The sequence below is a fragment of the Poecilia mexicana genome, unplaced genomic scaffold (genome assembly GCF_051168715.1).
Source record: "Poecilia mexicana isolate PSO_F unplaced genomic scaffold, ASM5116871v1 scaffold_14, whole genome shotgun sequence".
Taxonomy (NCBI): Eukaryota; Metazoa; Chordata; class Actinopteri; order Cyprinodontiformes; family Poeciliidae; genus Poecilia; species Poecilia mexicana.
The window spans coordinates 4032846-4051932 of NW_028263383.1; the positions used below are offsets into that span (position 1 = coordinate 4032846).

Sequence of the window (19087 nt, forward strand, 5' to 3'; positions counted from 1 at the left end):
CACTCAGATAATGGTTCATTTTTACACTAGCCATTTTTAATGAATGTAAATTTTATTTTGTTTCTCTTTCTATGTAGTTTTAACACCTTCTCATCATCAATCCAAAACCGTTTCCCCACATCCTTAAATTAATATTACATCTTTTAAATGCACATCTTTCTTGATTTTTTTGTTGTTGTTTTTTTAACTCTGTTCTTCAGCTCATTATGTTTTGTTTGTTTTTTTATTGAATATCATTTACAGGCACTGTAAGTTATGTGCGTTTTCACTTCTGTCCAGCAGAGGTCAGTAATGCGTCTGTGATACGTGAGTGGACAGACGGAACTTCACAGGGTGAGAAACTGCTTATCTTCAGACGCCATATTGGCTCAAGACGCAGCCAGCACTATTGGAGGAAATACGAAGCTGCTTGAGCCAAAATGGAGACGTTTTCTTCCCGTGACAGCCCGGTGCTTTGCAGGTGATTAGCACAGGGAAGCTCCTCCTTATCTTGCGACAGCAGAGACAAACCTGGGCATAACTTCATATCAGTTTAAGGTAACATTCTCATGTTGGCGTTATTTGGTGAGAGTTTCACAGATATGTTTGTCTTTCGTCAAGCGTTGTGTGATGTGTTACCCCAGCGCTGTGTAAATTAGTTTTATCTGAGTATCTGTGACTGTGATGAGTCTCGGGACTCTGCTAGCTTGTCACCTGACTCGTTCACGCACAAATCAGCTTTCAAGTCAAAACATGAGACAGCCATATGTCCTTTAAGGCTAGTTTGTGATCTGCTTAACTTGTTTATTCATTTTTCAGACACTCCAGAAGTTTAGCTGTTCAATCCTTCTGCTATTCTGTACTATGAGTAAAAAAAAAATGAAACAAGTGATCAGATACTGTGTGACTTCAGCCTCCCCGTACTTAGCATGACTTTCTTTACCATATTTTAAATGATGTAAAGGTGTTGTCTGAGTGTGTCATATTAAATAAACTTTGTCATCTCTTGACCTCCCCGGGTTTCTTTGCAGGACGTAAATTAAACCATGGACACGTCAAAGCTTCCTAAGATCCAGGATGAGGAGAGAGAAAGCCAGTTCGGCTATGTTCATGGAGTTTCAGGACCAGGTCTGCCCAGTTTTCCAAACACGATTACAATGGTGTCATAAAGAGTAGCTGTGTTTTGTCTAATAATTCTGCTACAAGTTATTTATCAAAAGCAAATATAATAACCAGGCTTAAATAATCCTTTTTAATATGACCATAAAACTGTTGGATTTTAATCCAGTGATCAGTTGGATTAGTTTACGTTTTTGTGTTATTTAAAATATAAAAACTTAAGCGGGAATCCTGGTAGACGTAGAAATAGATTTTTTTTTTATTATTTTTTGTTCTTTTGTGAATATTTTTTGTTTTTTCATTCCTGCTTCTGCAACTGACAGTGGTGACGGCCACTGCCATGGCTGGAGCTGCCATGTATGAGCTGGTTCGTGTCGGCCACAGCGAGCTGGTTGGAGAAATCATCCGTTTAGAGGGTGACATGGCGACTATCCAGGTGTATGAAGAGACCTGTATCCTTTCTACTGCCACAAAACCTCCTATTATATTAAATTTCACTGGTCTGTTTACAGCTTTTAGTAAGGAACATATGGAATGGTGTTAAAAGCATCTTGCGATCACCTTGGCTTTGTGGGTGTGTTTTTTTTTTTTTTTTCTTTAACTCTATGCTCCAGCTGGTGTGTCTGTCGGTGACCCCGTCCTCCGAACGGGGAAACCCCTTTCCGTAGAGCTGGGGCCGGGAATCATGGGCTCCATCTTTGACGGTATCCAACGTCCTCTAAAAGACATTAATGATCTGACCCAAAGTATCTACATCCCGCGAGGAGTAAATATCGGCGCTCTTAACAGAGACATCAAATGGGAGTTTTCTCCCGGCCAGAGCCTTCGGGTGGGAAATCTTCCCAGTACTACTTTGGATTTAATGACTATTTCTCAACTAGTCTGACTCATTTTTTATTCTTTTTCCCTGCTATAGGTTGGCAGTCACATCACAGGCGGAGATATTTACGGGACTGTGTTTGAAAACTCCTTAATTAAGCACAAACTCATGCTTCCACCTCGAAACAGAGGCACTGTCACCTACCTGGCCCCACCTGGGAACTACGACCTTTCTGTGAGTGCTGCTCATAAAGCTGAATGCACTTCAGAGCTTTTGAAATAAATGATGTATTTGTTTCAATTTGATCTTCTTCTTATGCATGTAGGATGTTGTTTTGGAGCTTGAATTCGAAGGAGTAAAGGAGAAGTTTACCATGGTCCAGGTGTGGCCAGTACGACAAATCCGGCCGGTAACAGAGAAACTACCTGCCAATCATCCACTGCTGACTGGACAGAGAGTTCTTGATGCCCTTTTCCCGTGAGAGCTTCTTTGGATATTGATTTATGTCACAATTAATCACTTTAACTGGTTATATAAATATTTATTTGTCAACTGTTTACACCTGCATGATTCTTACTTTTCATAGATGTGTACAAGGTGGCACCACTGCTATCCCTGGAGCCTTCGGGTGCGGAAAGACCGTGATCTCGCAGTCGCTGTCAAAGTACTCCAACAGTGACGTCATCATCTATGTGGGCTGTGGGGAACGTGGCAATGAAATGTCTGAAGTGCTGCGGGATTTCCCAGAGGTTGGTGGAGCAACTTTTACATTTTAATGTGTAATTTCTGTGACTGGAACACTTTTTAGACTTCTTAAACTCAGAAAAATGTGCCACTTTCAGTTTTCAGTAGCTACATTTATGGCATTTCTTTTGTTTGCTTCATAGTTTTTATCTTTTGAGCCTTAAATTTTGAGATTCTGCAGACAAAGAATAAAAAGCAAACTGTCACTTGGTTGAATATGAAAAAAGCATCTACATTTTTTATTTTTATTTTTTTGTGGCCACAATACTGCAAGATATATGAAGTAACACTCTGGATCACCAAAAGCAAATGGGAACTAAATATGATAGAACACGTGTTGGGTTTCCTTTAGATGGCTGTGGATCAGAAATGTCCTCACTTAAGTCATGTTAAGACGACATAAACTGACGTAATGTTACCGTTTCCTTTGCTCAACAGCTTACAATGGAAGTTGATGGCAAAGTTGAGAGCATCATGAAGAGAACAGCACTGGTTGCGAACACGTCCAACATGCCTGTGGCCGCTCGAGAGGCTTCCATCTATACAGGTGTGTGCATGTCGCCTCCAAAACAAGTCCCTGTGCAGGTAGTGTTTGTTTGAAGCTGGTACGAGAGTTTCATCGTTAATAAAGTAAGTCTTTAACGACTTGAGCTAAAAGGCCATGCAGGAAGGTAGAAGCCACCACTTCAAAAGCAAGATCACAGTTTGCAAATGCGCTCACAGACAAGGACTTCACTTTTTGGACACATATCTCATGTTCTTATAAACTGAAGAGTTTGACCGTTATGATCAGTGTTACGTCTGGAGAACGGTAGGAGAAAGTTTTGCTTGTGGAAAAATACGTGAAACCCTTGACCCAAGTTGCACAGTTTTGGATAATGTAATATTTAAAGTCAGATAGTGATAAGTGTGTGTAAGTGTGTTTCTTTTTTATAATTTAAATATACAGATATTGTCTAAAAAGTGTATTGTGGCTCACGGTTAGCAGACCAAAAACCCATTAGATTTAATAATATTGTTCACGTCTCTGCAGGGATCACGCTGTCTGAGTACTTCAGAGATATGGGCTACAATGTGAGCATGATGGCTGACTCAACGTCCCGATGGGCCGAGGCACTGAGAGAAATTTCTGGAAGACTGGCTGAAATGCCTGCAGGTGAGTTCACTGGTCATATGGTATTTATTAATTTGCATGTGCAGAGACTCTCTGTCCGACATAGATAACCAAGACCAGGAAAAATGTAGCATTGCCTCTATCTTTAGCGAACTGTTAAAAACGCTGACGATGTGAACGCTCCTGCTTGCAGACAGCGGCTATCCTGCCTATCTGGGCGCCAGGCTGGCTTCCTTCTACGAGCGCGCTGGACGTGTGAAGTGCCTGGGAAATCCAGAGCGAGAAGGCAGCGTCAGCATCGTTGGAGCGTCAGTCCATGTTTCTGTTGTTATGTTAGATTGCTAGAAACTAATTTTTTTTATCAGAAATTTTGTTAAAAGGAGCGTTTGACATCATGTTTATAATGATCATCTTTACCTCTAGTTTTTCATTGAGCTGATATAAAGTCCTGATCTGCATTGCATCAGTCATCAGGCTGACTCTTGTTTTAATTTGGTGGTTCCTGTTAGTGTGTCGCCCCCTGGTGGAGACTTCTCAGATCCAGTCACTTCAGCCACGTTGGGAATAGTTCAGGTACGCGGCCGGTTACGGTGCCTCAGTCGTGGATCCTCCTCCTCTTTCTGATTCAACGTGTGTGAGACGTTGCTTGTTCTTCCCAGGTCTTCTGGGGCTTGGACAAGAAGCTGGCTCAGAGAAAGCACTTCCCTTCAGTAAACTGGCTAATCAGCTACAGCAAGTACACACGAGCGCTGGATGAATATTACGACAAACACTTTCCAGAGTTTGTCCCGCTTCGTACAAAAGCGAAGGAGATCCTGCAGGAGGAGGAGGACTTGGCTGAAATTGTGCAGCTTGTAGGCAAGGTGAGGAGGACCGAGAGGGAAGAACATGTGACCAAATCTCAGATTAAAAACGGTTGATCATTTATGAATTGCAACTTGTGTGGCAAGGGAAGCAATACATAATCCCTTTAGTGCAATTATGGCTGCTGACAGTGTGAACGTAACGAGATCTTGTTTTGTTTGCAGGCTTCTCTCGCTGAGACTGATAAAATCACTCTGGAAGTAGCTAAGCTAATAAAGGATGACTTCCTGCAGCAGAATGGCTACACCCCCTACGACAGGTGAGACCGCCTACTTTCATTTATTTTTATGGGTACTTATTTTGCCACGCACAGTATTCAACTTTTTCCAAGTTGAATACTTTTCTGAACTTGCATGATGTAAATCATTGTTACCCTTTAATCCCAGTAAGTTATTTCACGTTCCTTTTCCTTTTTTCCATTGAGTGCCATACTTTTTCTGTGCTTCTGAACATGATTAAAGTTGCTTACTTTTTATTTTTAAATATAAAAATCTTCTAATGATGCACAGATACTGATCAAATCAAAGGTAAAAACCCTCCTTGGATTAATAAGAAAAGGAACATTGACCAATATATTTGATGATTATTCTTGATGATTTTGGTGATGTTTCATATTTGATGACCGTATAATGTTTTTATTATATAAAGCACTTTGAACTGCCTTGTTGCTGATTTGTCCTACACAAATAAACTGACAAATTGATCTTCTTGGAAACGGCGGGAACAAGTCTACGAATGTTTCCTTCATGCGATTCTTACATAACTGATGAGGTTCACACATTCCTCCGGCCTCCACACGCAGGTTCTGCCCCTTTTACAAAACCGTCGGCGTCCTCTCAAACATGATTGCGTTCTACGACATGGCCCGACACGCAGTGGAGTCCACGGCTCAGAGCGACAACAAGATCACCTGGGCCATGATCAAGGAGCACATGGGCGAGATCCTGTACAGGGTCAGCTCCATGAAGTTCAAGGTACGTTCAGTTCTGTTTGATTTGTTACGTATTTTTGGAGCTACATTGGGAAACACGAAGTTGTGGTGTGTCTTCCTCAGGACCCTGTTAAAGATGGAGAAGCTAAGATCAAGGCAGAGTATGCCCAGCTGCTGGAGGACATGCAGAATGCCTTCCGGACCCTCGAGGAATGAGCCTCCAGTTTCTTGTCTCTACACCAAAGTAGCCGAAGCATTTAGCCCAGAATCGTTGGCCCACGTTGTGTTTGTCCTCCTCATTTGTGTGAACATTCTGTCTGTGTTTACATCTCCTCAAACATTCCAGGACTATCATACATCTTGATCTCGTTTTGGTCTTTTGGATTTGATTTAAAACCTGCTGCTGGAACATTTGCTGTGTTCTGTAGAGACTCTCACGCCTGCTTCTGGCCAAAGGTTAAAACCTGTGGGCTTTCATCAGCAGTCGCACTTGCATCAAACTCTTATCAGAGTGAAAATGAAGATGTCTCTTTTTTTTCTTGAAATGGTGCAAAGTGCAGATTTTTTTTAAAAACTCAACTTTAGCCATGCAGATGAATAAAGGGACAGAATATTCAGGGTGCAGTCAGTGGGGTTTAATCTTTTTGCCTCCTACCTCTTGAGGGTGATTGTGGTGTGGACTCTACACTTGATACAATGTGTAAAAAATGTATAATGAAATAATCTTTTAGTTTGTGTTTAAACAAGTGTCTGTTATATTGGTGGTACTTTAAAATAAATACAAAAGAAATACCTCCAAGTTTGTCTTTGAAGTGAGATTTTTATCACGTTCTCTTGAGTTTTTGAGAAATGGGATCAGGTTGTGGATGTTTTGTATTTTCAGTTTCTTTAAATCTGCAGTCGTAGTTCACAAACTAAAACAGCAGCGACTGATTCCTTTGAGTCAGGAGTCACTCTTTGTCTCAAGTGGCGTTTTGTTTGTCACATTCCAGTTAATATCAATATTAACTAGTTGTAAGAAGGAGGAGGTTGTAATTAATATCACCACCATGTTTTTTCAGACAAGTTCAAACTTGTTTTTGGGATCAAATACATATTGCAGATCTTCCCACTAGGTGGCATACACACAGTTTTTATATCTCTGTGACTTGAAAAATCCTCCACGGTAGCTTAACATATTAAGAACTCGCTTTTCACATGCATTTGTTTAAAATAGGCCACTGTTTGATGAGATTTAATTGACAGTGGCTGTCTTTCTTTATCAGTAAACCAAATGAGACAATGTCTGCATTCCCTAAAAAAAAATACTCACCACCTTGGATGTTTTTGCTTTTTTGAATCCATCATCATCAAAACATTAACATCAAAGTGGAAACTCATTTCGAGAAACTAAGGTCCTTCTCCTCTTAAGGACCTAGAAACCTTGTTAGAGTTCATGAAATGGTAAAATCTCAGAAATATCAGGAGAAATAAAGATCTAAAGCTCTTCTTCTCAGATCTAAAATCCATTAGTAAACTGTGGGGTGAGATTAGGAGAAGAGGGCATGAGAGAGGAATCAGGACTCTGTGATCCAGAGAGATTGTGCAGAAAGGAATGGTCAAAGATCCCTCTCTTGTCGTGGTCTAACACTGGAAAAAAATCCTAGGAGAAGATCAGGAGAAAGAAATCTTCAAAAAGGCTTGTGTGTTCTATTAAAAAGAAAAAAAAAAACTCTCCAAGAGCTTTGTGAACAATCATAAGAACCGATAATACAGAAGAAACATGCATCTAGATCTTTGCACTATACTGTACAGTAGTAAACATTTTATCTCAGCGGTGGACTTCAGCACATTCTGCTGCTTCAGAGCCACAGCATAGCATCTTCCAAATTGGTTTAGAGCTGTTATGTCAGGTTCCGGCCTCCATTAAGACTAATGGAAGCGCAACCCGTAAAGCCAAGAGCAGCATCTTTTCGCCTGCATTGATTCAGTTTGTCTAGACGCACATTTATATAGACATTAAGGGCTCAGAATACACCAGCCTGCAGGTCGTAATGCACCTGCATCTCCACCTCCGATTCTTTGGTTTGTAATGATTGTGTGGGGGAAGTTATGGAGGGAAAATTAGAAAAAAAAATAAAATAAAAAATCATGTGTTTGCTCCTGTGAAAACCATGTAGTTCTGCTGCTAAATTGAAGTAATTAGAAAACATTATGGAAAAATGTCTCTTATAGAGACCAGTTAATAACTTTGATTTGTTCTAGTAGCTTCCAGGAAGCTCAATCCTCCAGGCACCAAAGTGCTTTCTCTTTTTTTATGCAGCTGCCTGTTAACACAGTGAGGCCTGCATTAAACACTTATGATCCATACTTCCTCTTTTGCCCTGTTCAGTGGTGATGTAAAGCTAGACGGATGCAGCGTTTTGCCGAAGTATCTTTTTACCACTTGACTTTATTTAGAGTCTACGTTACAGCCCCACTTCAGTGTATTTTCTCAAGATTTTATGCAATAGACCAACATAAAGTAGAACACAGCTGTGAAGTGGAAGAAAACTACACGTTTTTTTTTTTGTTTTTTTTATTAACAATAAAATCTAAAATTAAGCTCCATTCACTCTGATATTGCAAAATAAAATCCACTGACATGGTGCTTAAAAAAAAAGAGTCTATCTCAAATTACCTCGGTATAAACCCAGCAGTTTGGTGAAGGCCTGAGAGATTCTATAGAGAAATTCATTTGTTAAACAAACAAAAGCATGACATAGTGTGCAGGAATTTAAAACTTTATTACTTTTTTTTTTATGGACAAATGCTGCAGTTACTAAAGCCATTATCCCCAATCAGCCATCTTGTTTTTAACTACTGACATTTTGGTAATTGCAGTTATCTGCTTGTTTACTTGACGATGTCTTTGCAGTTCCTTTGGTTTTCTACATGCTGTGAGGATGTTTTTTTTTATGAGGGTTATGTAAACTTGTCAAACTTGATTAGAAGATGGATTGAGGCAAATACTGGACAAGACAACTTGTTGGAAGCAACAGGAACAAAATTTTACCTTCCACCGTAGCATAAACCAAGAGCTATAAATGGTTGTCCGAGGCCAAAGAGCAGCTATTAGAAAGGCATAGTCCAGATCTAAATCCAATTAAAAACGTGATAAAGGTTAAACATATATGTTTACAAATTACAGATGCTTCCCATCCAGTCTGACTGAGCTACAACTGATTCCCAAATAAAAACTGACAAAGACATAAGTTTTTAGATGCAACAACCATACCCCCCTTCCCCCCTAAAAAAAAAGCTGTCAGAAAAGGTGATTCGACATATTATCCAGTGAGGGGGGGTAGTATAAAAACGCATAGGAGTTTTTGGTCTTCAACTGTTTGAGATTTGCGAACATGCAGCATTTCACTTCCATTTAAACTGACACAGTGCTTTTGTTGGACTGTCCCCTGTAACTTCGACATGAAAAAAACAATTAAGCCATAAAAGTTTGTGGCTGTATTGTGATGAAACGTCAAAAAGTTAAATGGGGTACGAATAGTTTTGCAAGCTCACCGCTGAGGTGTTTACGAGCGTGAAGCCGAACCATCTTGTAAACACCACAGAGCAGGGTGGAGGGAGGGGGATGATCAGAGGCCGACTTCGCTGCAGGGGTCACTTACCACATTGTCACTTTAAGTGAAAAGAGGTGCGACGAGCGAAACATTCACACACAAAAATGTATAAGAATACACACACACCAGAGCACAGATCACACGCCAACACTCTCAACATAGTTTTCTATGTGGGAGCTGCAAGGTCAAACATCTTGTGGGAGGAAATGTGATCCGTGAGGGTGGGGCTGCTCGTGGATCAACGATCACTCTCTCATCGTATGAGTGCCTGTCATGTTCCTCATGCTCACCTCATCCAGCCGGGTGTGGATCATCAGGGCTGCCGTTGCAGCTTTCAAACACCTCAGCAGAGACCAGCCCCACTGCCCCCCTGCTCAGCTGAGGCTCCGCCGGCTTTCTGGTCGGCCCAAACCCGTACGGGGGGGCTTCCATATTTGCCAAGCATGCCAGAATTAAAATCTGAAACGACAACTGACAGGGGACCGCGTATGCCAGAGGACGACTTGTAAAGTATTCAAAGTTACGTGAGCCGGTAGATGCAACATGATATTAAAACCACTTGTCAAGAGGAATTAAAGCTGCCTTCTGTTGGGACACTTCCTCCATGGGAATCCGAGCAATGGAAACCATCTCCCTGCACTGACACACTGCTGCTGCTGCTCCACCAGGCAGGGCTGAAACATGCCAGTTTCTTTTTTTTTTCTCTCCAACACAAATGACTGATGAGAAACTAGGCTGCTCTATTCATCTTTCCCTTCAATCACTCACAGAAGGAGCTTGGTGACAAGAGGTCATTTCTCATTTTTGTTTCTTCATCGTCACTCATCGTTTACACTCGGAATAAGTGAATCTAACTCTGTCCAGCTTTACATTTTGCTCAGAAACAAAAGGTAAGTACACAGAAACTGTTGATTTGTTTGTGAATGTCTTCCTTGGCATTTCAACGCCGTTAAAATATAATCGACTCGCACTGATCTTCATTAGATGCAGTCAGATTTGAAATTGTTCAAAACTGGTCTATATTTATTATTTATCCTTTTGTTTTGGATGCATTCTTCACTGAGTATTTTTTTTTAATACATTGCACCTACAATAACTCCAGGACATCTCGGAGTGTTAGGGTCTCAGGTTTGCTGGCCCAGATAGCTAGTCTCTGCAGACACAGTGGCCTTGTTTTAACAAATTATATTTGAATCTCCCAGGATGTGAAAGCGATCAGAAGTAATTGAAGTTTATGCTTTATTTTAGTTTTTAAACAAGACCTAGTTAATCTTCTGATAGTAGCTTGGAATGCATTTAATCCATTCACTCACTGTAACCTTTTTTTTTTCTGTCAGAAAAAAACAGCTATACATTACATATATTTTTATCTAATGTATCGCGTAAAGTAATGTAGTGTAAACAAGATCACTTCTTGTTTCAGCTCCTTGACATGACAACACCCAAAATGAAATTCACAGCTTTCGTTTTCAGCGTTATTTTTTTAACATTAGCCATCCTTCTCAAATGAACATGACAAGCACAGAGTTTGCTATCCAACAGTCAAGTTAGATGTGTGTCTATCAATTTAGGTGATTAATGTTTTCTAAGTAGGTGGTTTCTGAAGTCAGTCTTTTGTAATTGTGACGCTTTTTTAGATTTTTATTTGGAAGAAACGTTGCTTCCTGATTTTTTTTAAGCCACTTAGATGACACATTTTTATCTATATGCTTTTGCCTCTGCTTTCATGATTGCATTTTCTTTTAAAGTAGCTAAACATCGGTGGGATCTTTAGCGGGTCACTATGAAATGGGAGAAGCTGAAGCCTCCAGAGCCGGATGATCCCATGTGTTGCTGTGAATGTGACATCTACCAGTACAGGTGTTGCTGTGACTGTGAAGATCTGGACGAAGCGTTCAATAGGTACGGCATGGGATGAAGCTGCTTTTACGGTGCCGAAAAATTGTGAGGACGAGCCAGCAAGTCAAGAAAGTCTTTGAAATACTTTGATTATTAGAAGTGATCCTTTCATTCCTACTGAAGCAGAGCCCATCGGTTGATTATCTACTACTTCCCGTACATTCATTTACAGACTGTTATTTGTCATCCCACCCTGACAAATAACACTCCATTGGTTTTTTTATACCTCCTTAATCCTGTTCAAGGTTGTAGAGACGCTGGTTCCTTTTTGGGATGCACCCTGGGCTGGTTGCCAGTTTATCTCAGCTTTATGCAGACGCATATAAGAAGAACAGGAAGCAGATATACCATCCTTCACAATTTCCTTTGGCATATATTATCCAAATTATAAAATAAAACATAAAATTATGCGAACATTTCTTTATGCAGCAGCATAACTTAGCAATTGTAAAAGCTTCCAGCACATTTATTCACTGCGTAAAATCTGTATTTGAGAAATAGTTTATACAAAAATTTAACAGTTCCTTTGTTCTTTGATTTTAAATCAGTTTTGAGCCGTTTCTAGGATTACTGACACCGTGTTTGTTTTTGAATTTTATCTGATAGTTTTAAAATATGTCAATTATGTTAAAAATGATATCAAAATTATAGAAAATTGGCATTTTTTGCTGTAGCTTTCAACAGATGGAACATTTTCATTTGAGAACAAAGTGGATAGGGAAATAAATACCTTGATTTTAGCCTGAAAATGTGCAGCATATCAAAGTACAGTAAAATGTATGTTGTTTAAGTCTGATTTCTTGTGGTTTTCTTAGGTGGCTGAAGGAGAAACCACTCTCATGTGGGCTCCAGTCTCCTGTGCTTAGGACCATGATCAACCACCTGGAGATCTCCATGATCCCGGCTCTGCTGCTGCTGCCTCTTCTGCTGAAAGCTGCAGCGCTGCACTACCTGCTCGGCATCACCATCCTCACTGCTCTGCCAGGCCTGGTGCTGTCTTACTACTACGCCACCCATCGAAGGAAAAGGCGCACCCTCTTCTTCCTCACCCTTGCCCTCTACTCCCTGGCCTACATGTATTATCTCTTCATTGTGGAGATTTTACCCCGCGGGGACGTCAGCCCACTGCAGACGTGTGCTGTGACCACTGGGATGATTCTTACTATAGTTTCACTCATTTACACTAAGAGAGGTCCAGGATTTGTCCCTGCCTCTCGCCATGAAGTAAACCGTCAGAGGATGGTCGCAGAAGATGACTCTACTCGTTCTGATGGATTTATCCAGGCAACAGTCGCAGAACAGACAGGAAAACATCCCCCAACAACAAAATGGAGCCTGTGCCCTGTGTGCAAAATAATGCGGCCCCCGCGTGCCGGACACTGCAGAACATGTGGATCGTGTGTTCAGCGTCTGGACCACCACTGCATCTGGTGAGTCTCCTTTAAAGAAGTTTATCTGTCGCTTTTTATTTACTTTTTTTTTTTTTTTTTTTGCTGATTTTCCCAACCAATATTACAGATCTTTTAACTGTAATAACTTCTGTTAGTATTTGTGCAACAAACAAGCTGCAGATCAGTCATTCTAACATATAGTAGTAGAAAGTCAACGTCGTTGGTCACATTTTGATGTATCAAAAATTATCAAAGAATTTGCAGTTTATGGTCATGATGCAAAATCTGGAACTGAATCATGTCTTTAAAAATTGCTTAAAACTGGGAAAACACACTTCAGTTGTCAAGTAGGTGTTTTATAAAGCATGACATCTAGCAGTAATCTTGCGGTCCCGTTGCCAAAATGATTCAAGAAGTGGAAAAAAATTGTTTTATTTTATCTAAAATAAGGAAGATATCAGAAAGTGTAGCATGTATATATGAGATCTCTATGAATGCAAACTTATTGCTTGGTTACTTTTGACAAAGCTCTGACATCATCACAGAAAAGCTCTATTTATACTGAGAATAAATTACTCACAGCAGGACTCTGTTTACTAATTAGGTAAATAGCAAAGGCAATTATTTGCACTCATTTTTTTGATGTTGGACTATCAGAGGAGGGTAACACTTTTTTCTTCATCAACAAATTTTTTAAAACCATGGGAAAATTACCCCCCTCTTTGCAATTGTGCACTAATTTGATTCAGTAAATCACATTGAGGTATCTGTTTGTTACATGACAAAATGTGGAATAGCATCTTGTCTCCATCCTCTGACCTCTCTGTCTGCGTTGCATGTTGAGATACTGCAGGATAAACAGCTGCGTGGGACAAGCAAACCACCGCAGCTTCCTGCAGACCCTCTGTGTGTTTGTGCTGACCTCCGTCTACGGGATCGGTTTGGTGCTCCGCAGCCTCTGTCCTCGTCAGTATCGGGTGACGGCCCTTTTCTACTGCCCCGGCGTCTACAGCCAGCCAAGGTGCTGCAAACTCTTCAAAAACAGGAAGAAAAAAAAAAAAAGACAAACTCAACAGATTTTTGTATGATAAGGAAAAAGCTGTAATATGACACAGCAGAGGCAGAAATCTACTTTTTAAAAAAAAAAACTTAAATCATAGTTTGTAGGCATTACATGTAATAATAATAAAACATGTTGTGTTGATGTTTGCTCTGTGTGTGTTTACAGCACAGCCCTTTGCTTCACCTGCTGCTGGTACAGCAGCATAATCACAGTTGGACTGCTCTACCTCCTGGTGGCGCAGGTTCTGAACATCAGCTTCAACGTGACGGGGCGTGAGGCTCAGCTGGCTCTGAGGAACAAGAAGGGCCAGAGCCGCCTGTGGGGACTTGTCATCGACACCGGAGAGTATTCACGTGGCTTCTATCAGAACTGGGCTGAGTTTCTCACAATGGCAGACTCCTCTGTGACTCTTCACTCCAGCCCCACCGACTTGGTCTAGTTTCTTCTACAATCTTATTAAAACTTGATCATCACTTCAGACTCCCAGTACAGCCGAATCATAAAGACCTTATGATTCGGCATATGATTCTGACAGTAGTTTTAATTTACAGAAGACTGCAGGAGAATATAAACATTCTTGTAAAAATAGAGTGCACACACAAACGTGCATGTTTTGGAGTTTAAATTTGATGAACAATTGTTCTGCTCATGGCTTGTAAAAGGGAAATTATTTATTACGTACCTCTCAGCATTAAAGCTAAATAAACGCATGTTTCAGAAGCAAAGATGTGAAGATTAATTCAATAAAAAATTTTTGAAAAGATTGAAGACTGTTTACTTGGTAATAGCTGTGTAACATTTACCTTTAAGATGGTTAAATACATTTTAGTTTCATATTGTGTTCGAGTATTTAGCATTCAACACAATGCAGTTCTAATACTCAGTGCATATGAACAGCGTTAGCTGTTCTCAAAGCTGGAAAGTGAACGCAGTATCAATTGATATTTTCTTTTATTTATGCAGCATTCTGTAAAGTTCTGTCATGTTTTTAATGAAATTCAATTTTATATTACCTTTTAATCTTCATTCCCCCACAGATTCAGAAGGGAACTCACAAATGTCTGTTTTATGATACATCTTCAAAGATGCAAGACTTTGGAGAACGCTGTGGCTCTACGATCCAAAGGAAGTGATGATTCCACCAGCTGCTGGTGTTACATTTTGTAACATTTTGTAACATTTTAGATGTTACAAAATGTGCAGCATCCGACTTGTAAACTCTTAACGTAGTGAATGAAAAATGACTCGGGAGTATTTCAATGCAACATTCAACATCCGCTTCTCTTGTTATTTCTTGACAGAACAGTATTTTAAATAAATCTTTAAATAAATAGATTTCCATCTCCTTTGCAAAACTCAGTTCAGACCTTCTTGTTCCCTGTGCACCAGAATAGTTTGTCCTCTGCTGCCCCCATCAGGTCACTTTTGTCCTCTACAAAATACCTGTAAAATTTCTCCCATTTAAACCTATGGGTAATTTTATTTATATAGCACATTTTCAGCAACAAGACAATTCAAAGTGCTTTACATGAGTTAAAAGTTAATACAAACAAAATAACAAACCAAAGGAAAGAAAAAAAGAGGAAAGAAAATTAATCTACTGTTCTAAAGTATGTAAACTAAGTGCTCCTGTTCAGGGTTGCTAAGCATCTACCATTTCTAAATAGTGAGTACTCTACAGTTTCTGATAAAATAAGCTAAAGAGTGACTGATCTAATTCCTTGTCTGGGTTAAAGTACCTGTAGCAGCCCAAGCCCCACAGGAGCCAAACACGTCAGCTTCCTCTCAGCATTCGGCGTCTTCTGTTCTCGCTGATGTCATCTTTGATTTGTAGAGAAAAGATAAGAGTGAACTATTTTGAAACACTTTTCTTTTATTAAGTATGAAAGCAGTTTGAATTCATAAAAATTAGTAAAAAAAAGTATACATTTGTTAAAAAGTTGAGAGCAACATGTACAAAACTGCTGAATGTTCCATTTCATTTGCTACAATAAATGTTGAACTATTATTTGCCACAGTAAATGTTGAATTATTATTTGCTACAATAAATGTTGAACTATTATTTGCCACAATAAATGTTGAACTATTATTTGCCACAGTAAATGTTGAACTATTATTTGTTACAACAGGAACACGGTATGAGCAAGTTGTTCTTTTATTGCAAAACTAAATTAAGTCCCCCTATATGGTAAAATGTTCGTTAGCAAAATCTTTCTTTCTATTCATTATTCAACACCAGGACGCAGTTCTGCAAATTTGACAGCAATAAAGTATTGGAGGAGAACTTTGACAGGGAAGATAAACATTGTAGTTCCCCATCTATCCACCTCAGCTCAGCACATGTTGGAGCATCATTAGGAATTCAGTCTGCAGGTGTGTTTGTCTGTGTTTCACAACTGCTGACAGACATTTTGGTTTGATTCTATGGCCTCAGCCGCAGAAAGCAATGGAGGGCAGCTGCAACCTTGTTTAGCAAAAACAGTGCTGTTTTTCTCCTTTCAGCTCAACAAATCAACTTAAAAAAAAACAAAAAACATTTAAGTTCTAACTGAACGTAAGGAGAAATGAACTTGTTCCTTACCTCCCTCCCTCTCTCACACAGAGCTGACGGGATTGAGTCCTGGCAGGCTCAAACGTTGAAGTTGTCAATATGTACCTGCGTTCCCCTGAAGCCTCACATGTTTGTTTACAGGTGTTCTACCGAAAAACTCATGCTCTGTCGCGGGAACGCGCATCGTTCTAAACTCTCGGAGATTGATGAGAAAACTAACTGAAATATGACCGAAGAGGCAACTTCTAAAGATATTCGTAACATTATCATGTTTCGGAATAACAGGATAATATTTGGGGAAAATAGATATGCAAATATCGGCAAATTAATAATTTGCTTTGCCAAAAAAAAAAAAAAAAAAAAGTATATTCCCCTCCAAACTTGAAGAAATAAGAGAGTTAAATAACTTTTTCTACACAATCACACTTGTTCTATGAGCTGCTGGTATGAGTTTAATACCAATAGGATAATATTTGGAGATTGGGCATGCAGATATTGATAGGCTAATAATTTCCTTTGCCAGAAAATGCATAAGAAACATGATAATGTTAGGAAAATCTTTCAGTCCGTTTTCTCATCAATCTGTGAGAGTTTAGAGCGATGCGCGTTCCCGCGACAGGGCATGGTAGGTATGCGTTTCTCGTCATAACACCTGGCCAACTTTGGGTTAGCGTGTGTGGCAAGTGGAAGGGAAAAGATACATTCCCGCCTCCCCTCCCCCGTTTTCTACATCACCCCTTCTATCTGCTATATAAATAATCACCGGGCCGACTTTTCGACACCCCTTCAGAACTTCATACAGGCTCCGGGCAGCATACCTTGTCTTCAGTAGCCATGACTCCACTGTTGGTCCTGCTGGGAGCCGCGCTCTGCTCCCTGACGATGTCCACGGAAATCGTCCCTCAGCCAGGCTTTGACTTAAAGGAGGTAAGAGACGTTGCAGAATTAACGTTGCGTGTTATTGCACGCGGATTTATACTCTCTATATAGAAAATCTGTAAATGTTTTTTTTTTCTGCAGTGATCTGAAGGTTGACCTTCTGGAATTTTGAGGAAATGAAATACTGGGCATATTATTTTACTTTTTTAATTTAAAATGTGTGCTTTTCTATCTTAAGTTTTACTTCAGACAATAAAGAAAATTCGGAACTGGTATTCGAACACAAGTGTAAAAAAAAATTAAAACAGGCACATTATCAGCAATAGATGCAATTATCAGTCATCATCACATTAATATCATAAAGACTTACTATGCATGATCAAAATTTCAATGTCAGTTGAAAAGAAAATCAATAAATTGACATCATTCGGAACACTTCCCCAATAGATTCGTAAATTAATTATATTTTTGTGCAGCAATGGACAACGAGTAAATTTATATTTTAAAGCCAAACAACTTTAAATACAGTATAGTTATTTAGTTACATGCATTTTATTATTGGCACAAAATAATTATGAATGTTTGACAAATTAAAACTTAATGTACTTACACGCTTTATAGGTAATATTAATACTTTTAAATGGGAGTATTATGTAAAATAGTCTTTTCTGAGTTTTATGTCATGTTGGTATTCCCTCACCAAAATCATGCATGTTGCTTTGATCCTTTCATGTATGTTTGAGAAATCCTTTACCATTTTAGGTGCCTCAACACTTGCTCTTACATAGCTCCTACATGTAAATCACTGAATCCTGGATTTGTATCCACACCTTCCCCATTTAGCTCCTTCAGACTAGCAGCAGCAGCAATTAGCCTGTTGAAACTGCATCTTCTGAGCTCATCATACCAACTTCTTGTTTTAAAAACTGTAGTAAATGACATAATAAAGAAGCATTGTGAGGACATGCTGAACGCAGAATGTCAGCAACAGGAGTTTCTTAAAGAGACAGGGACCCAATTTCAGGGTGTCAAATTTTTTTCAAGAGATGCTTGATACAGACAGCATTTTTAGATCAGAAGGTATCATAGTAACTTGATTGTGCTATAAAATGGGACTATCCCTTGGAAATGTATAACACTTTAAAAGCAAAAATAACATCTCAAGGTTATGCTGAACAAATGGTTTTTAATATTCTGTTTGCTTCAACAGGCAGAAGGGAAGTGGTACTTGATCGGATTCGCTACCAACAGCCGGTGGTACATCAACAACAGAGATAAAATAAAAATGGGCATTGCCACGCTAACTTCAACTGCAGAGGGACACATGCGTGTGTCATACGCCAGTCTTAAGTAAGAGGACACAGAGAGAGAGAGAGAAAGAAAGAGAGAGAGGGAGAGAGAGAGAGAAAGGAACATCGAAAACGAATCACAAAAGTTGTATCTTCTTGCAGCAAAGACGGTTCTTGCTCTAGAAAGAAATACCGGGCCAACAAGACCGACATACCTGGGAAGTTTGTATTTGTCAGTAGGCGTAAGTACAATGCACACACCAAAGTAACGTGGTTCTAACAGACACACTGACATCTTCTTGCTTTTGTCAGGTGGGGGCAGTGAAAAACACACAATTATGGTGGAGATCAAGTATGATAACTTTGCACTGATTTACGACATGAAGAAGAAAAAGAAGGGGGCCATCACTAAAATCGTCAGACTTTACAGTAAAGTTCTCACTAGCAGTGCTACATTTTGTGTCGCCGTATCTTTAGTAGCAGATTAATCCTTTGTGACCTTTCCAGGCCGTACAGATGAGGCCAGTGACGAAGTGAAGGAGAAATTCAGACAGCTCGCCTATAGAGTTGGCACTCTGACTGAAAACATCTTTTTTCTTCCTAAAAACGGTACTTTTTAAATCAATGGATCCTGTTTTAGTATCCAACTGCATTAAAGTGATGCAAACACTAATCAATTTAATCTCTTTTGCTTTCCTCAGCTCCGTGCCCACCTGCCTAATCTCCTCCCCCAGTCATGTCGGTGATTCAAGCGGCAGATCATTACCTTTGCTGTGGAAATATCCGCCTATCAAAGCTACTGGCTAAAACGTCATCTTCTGTTACTTCGCTTTGCAACGACTCTACTG

At 39.7% G+C, this 19087-nt stretch overlaps 3 protein-coding genes across 3 annotated transcripts; all 3 read left to right on the top strand.

Annotated features, from left to right (window-relative positions):
* Nucleotides 1-204: 204 nt before the first annotated feature.
* Nucleotides 205-6370, top strand: LOC106921950 (V-type proton ATPase catalytic subunit A-like). Its single transcript, XM_014993985.2, has 15 exons — nt 205-537; nt 1011-1107; nt 1422-1550; nt 1713-1927; nt 2015-2152; nt 2244-2395; nt 2505-2667; nt 3101-3209; nt 3696-3818; nt 3970-4084; nt 4286-4349; nt 4436-4639; nt 4805-4899; nt 5443-5614; nt 5695-6370. The coding sequence occupies exons 2-15, from the start codon at nt 1026-1028 to the stop codon at nt 5785-5787; spliced, it is 1854 nt and encodes a 617-aa protein (XP_014849471.1). The 5' UTR covers nt 205-537; nt 1011-1025; the 3' UTR covers nt 5788-6370.
* A 2567-nt stretch (nt 6371-8937) lies between these two features.
* Nucleotides 8938-14283, top strand: LOC106921936 (palmitoyltransferase ZDHHC23-A-like). Its single transcript, XM_014993956.2, has 5 exons — nt 8938-10057; nt 10916-11069; nt 11882-12496; nt 13311-13478; nt 13686-14283. Exons 2-5 carry the CDS (start codon nt 10951-10953, stop codon nt 13957-13959), a joined length of 1176 nt encoding a protein of 391 aa, XP_014849442.2. The 5' UTR covers nt 8938-10057; nt 10916-10950; the 3' UTR covers nt 13960-14283.
* A 1020-nt stretch (nt 14284-15303) lies between these two features.
* Nucleotides 15304-19035, top strand: LOC106921927 (lipocalin-like). The gene is made up of 6 exons (XM_088012595.1): nt 15304-16998; nt 18161-18300; nt 18402-18485; nt 18523-18668; nt 18747-18848; nt 18941-19035. Exons 1-6 carry the CDS (start codon nt 16906-16908, stop codon nt 18958-18960), a joined length of 585 nt encoding a protein of 194 aa, XP_087868721.1. The 5' UTR covers nt 15304-16905; the 3' UTR covers nt 18961-19035.
* Nucleotides 19036-19087: the final 52 nt, after the last annotated feature.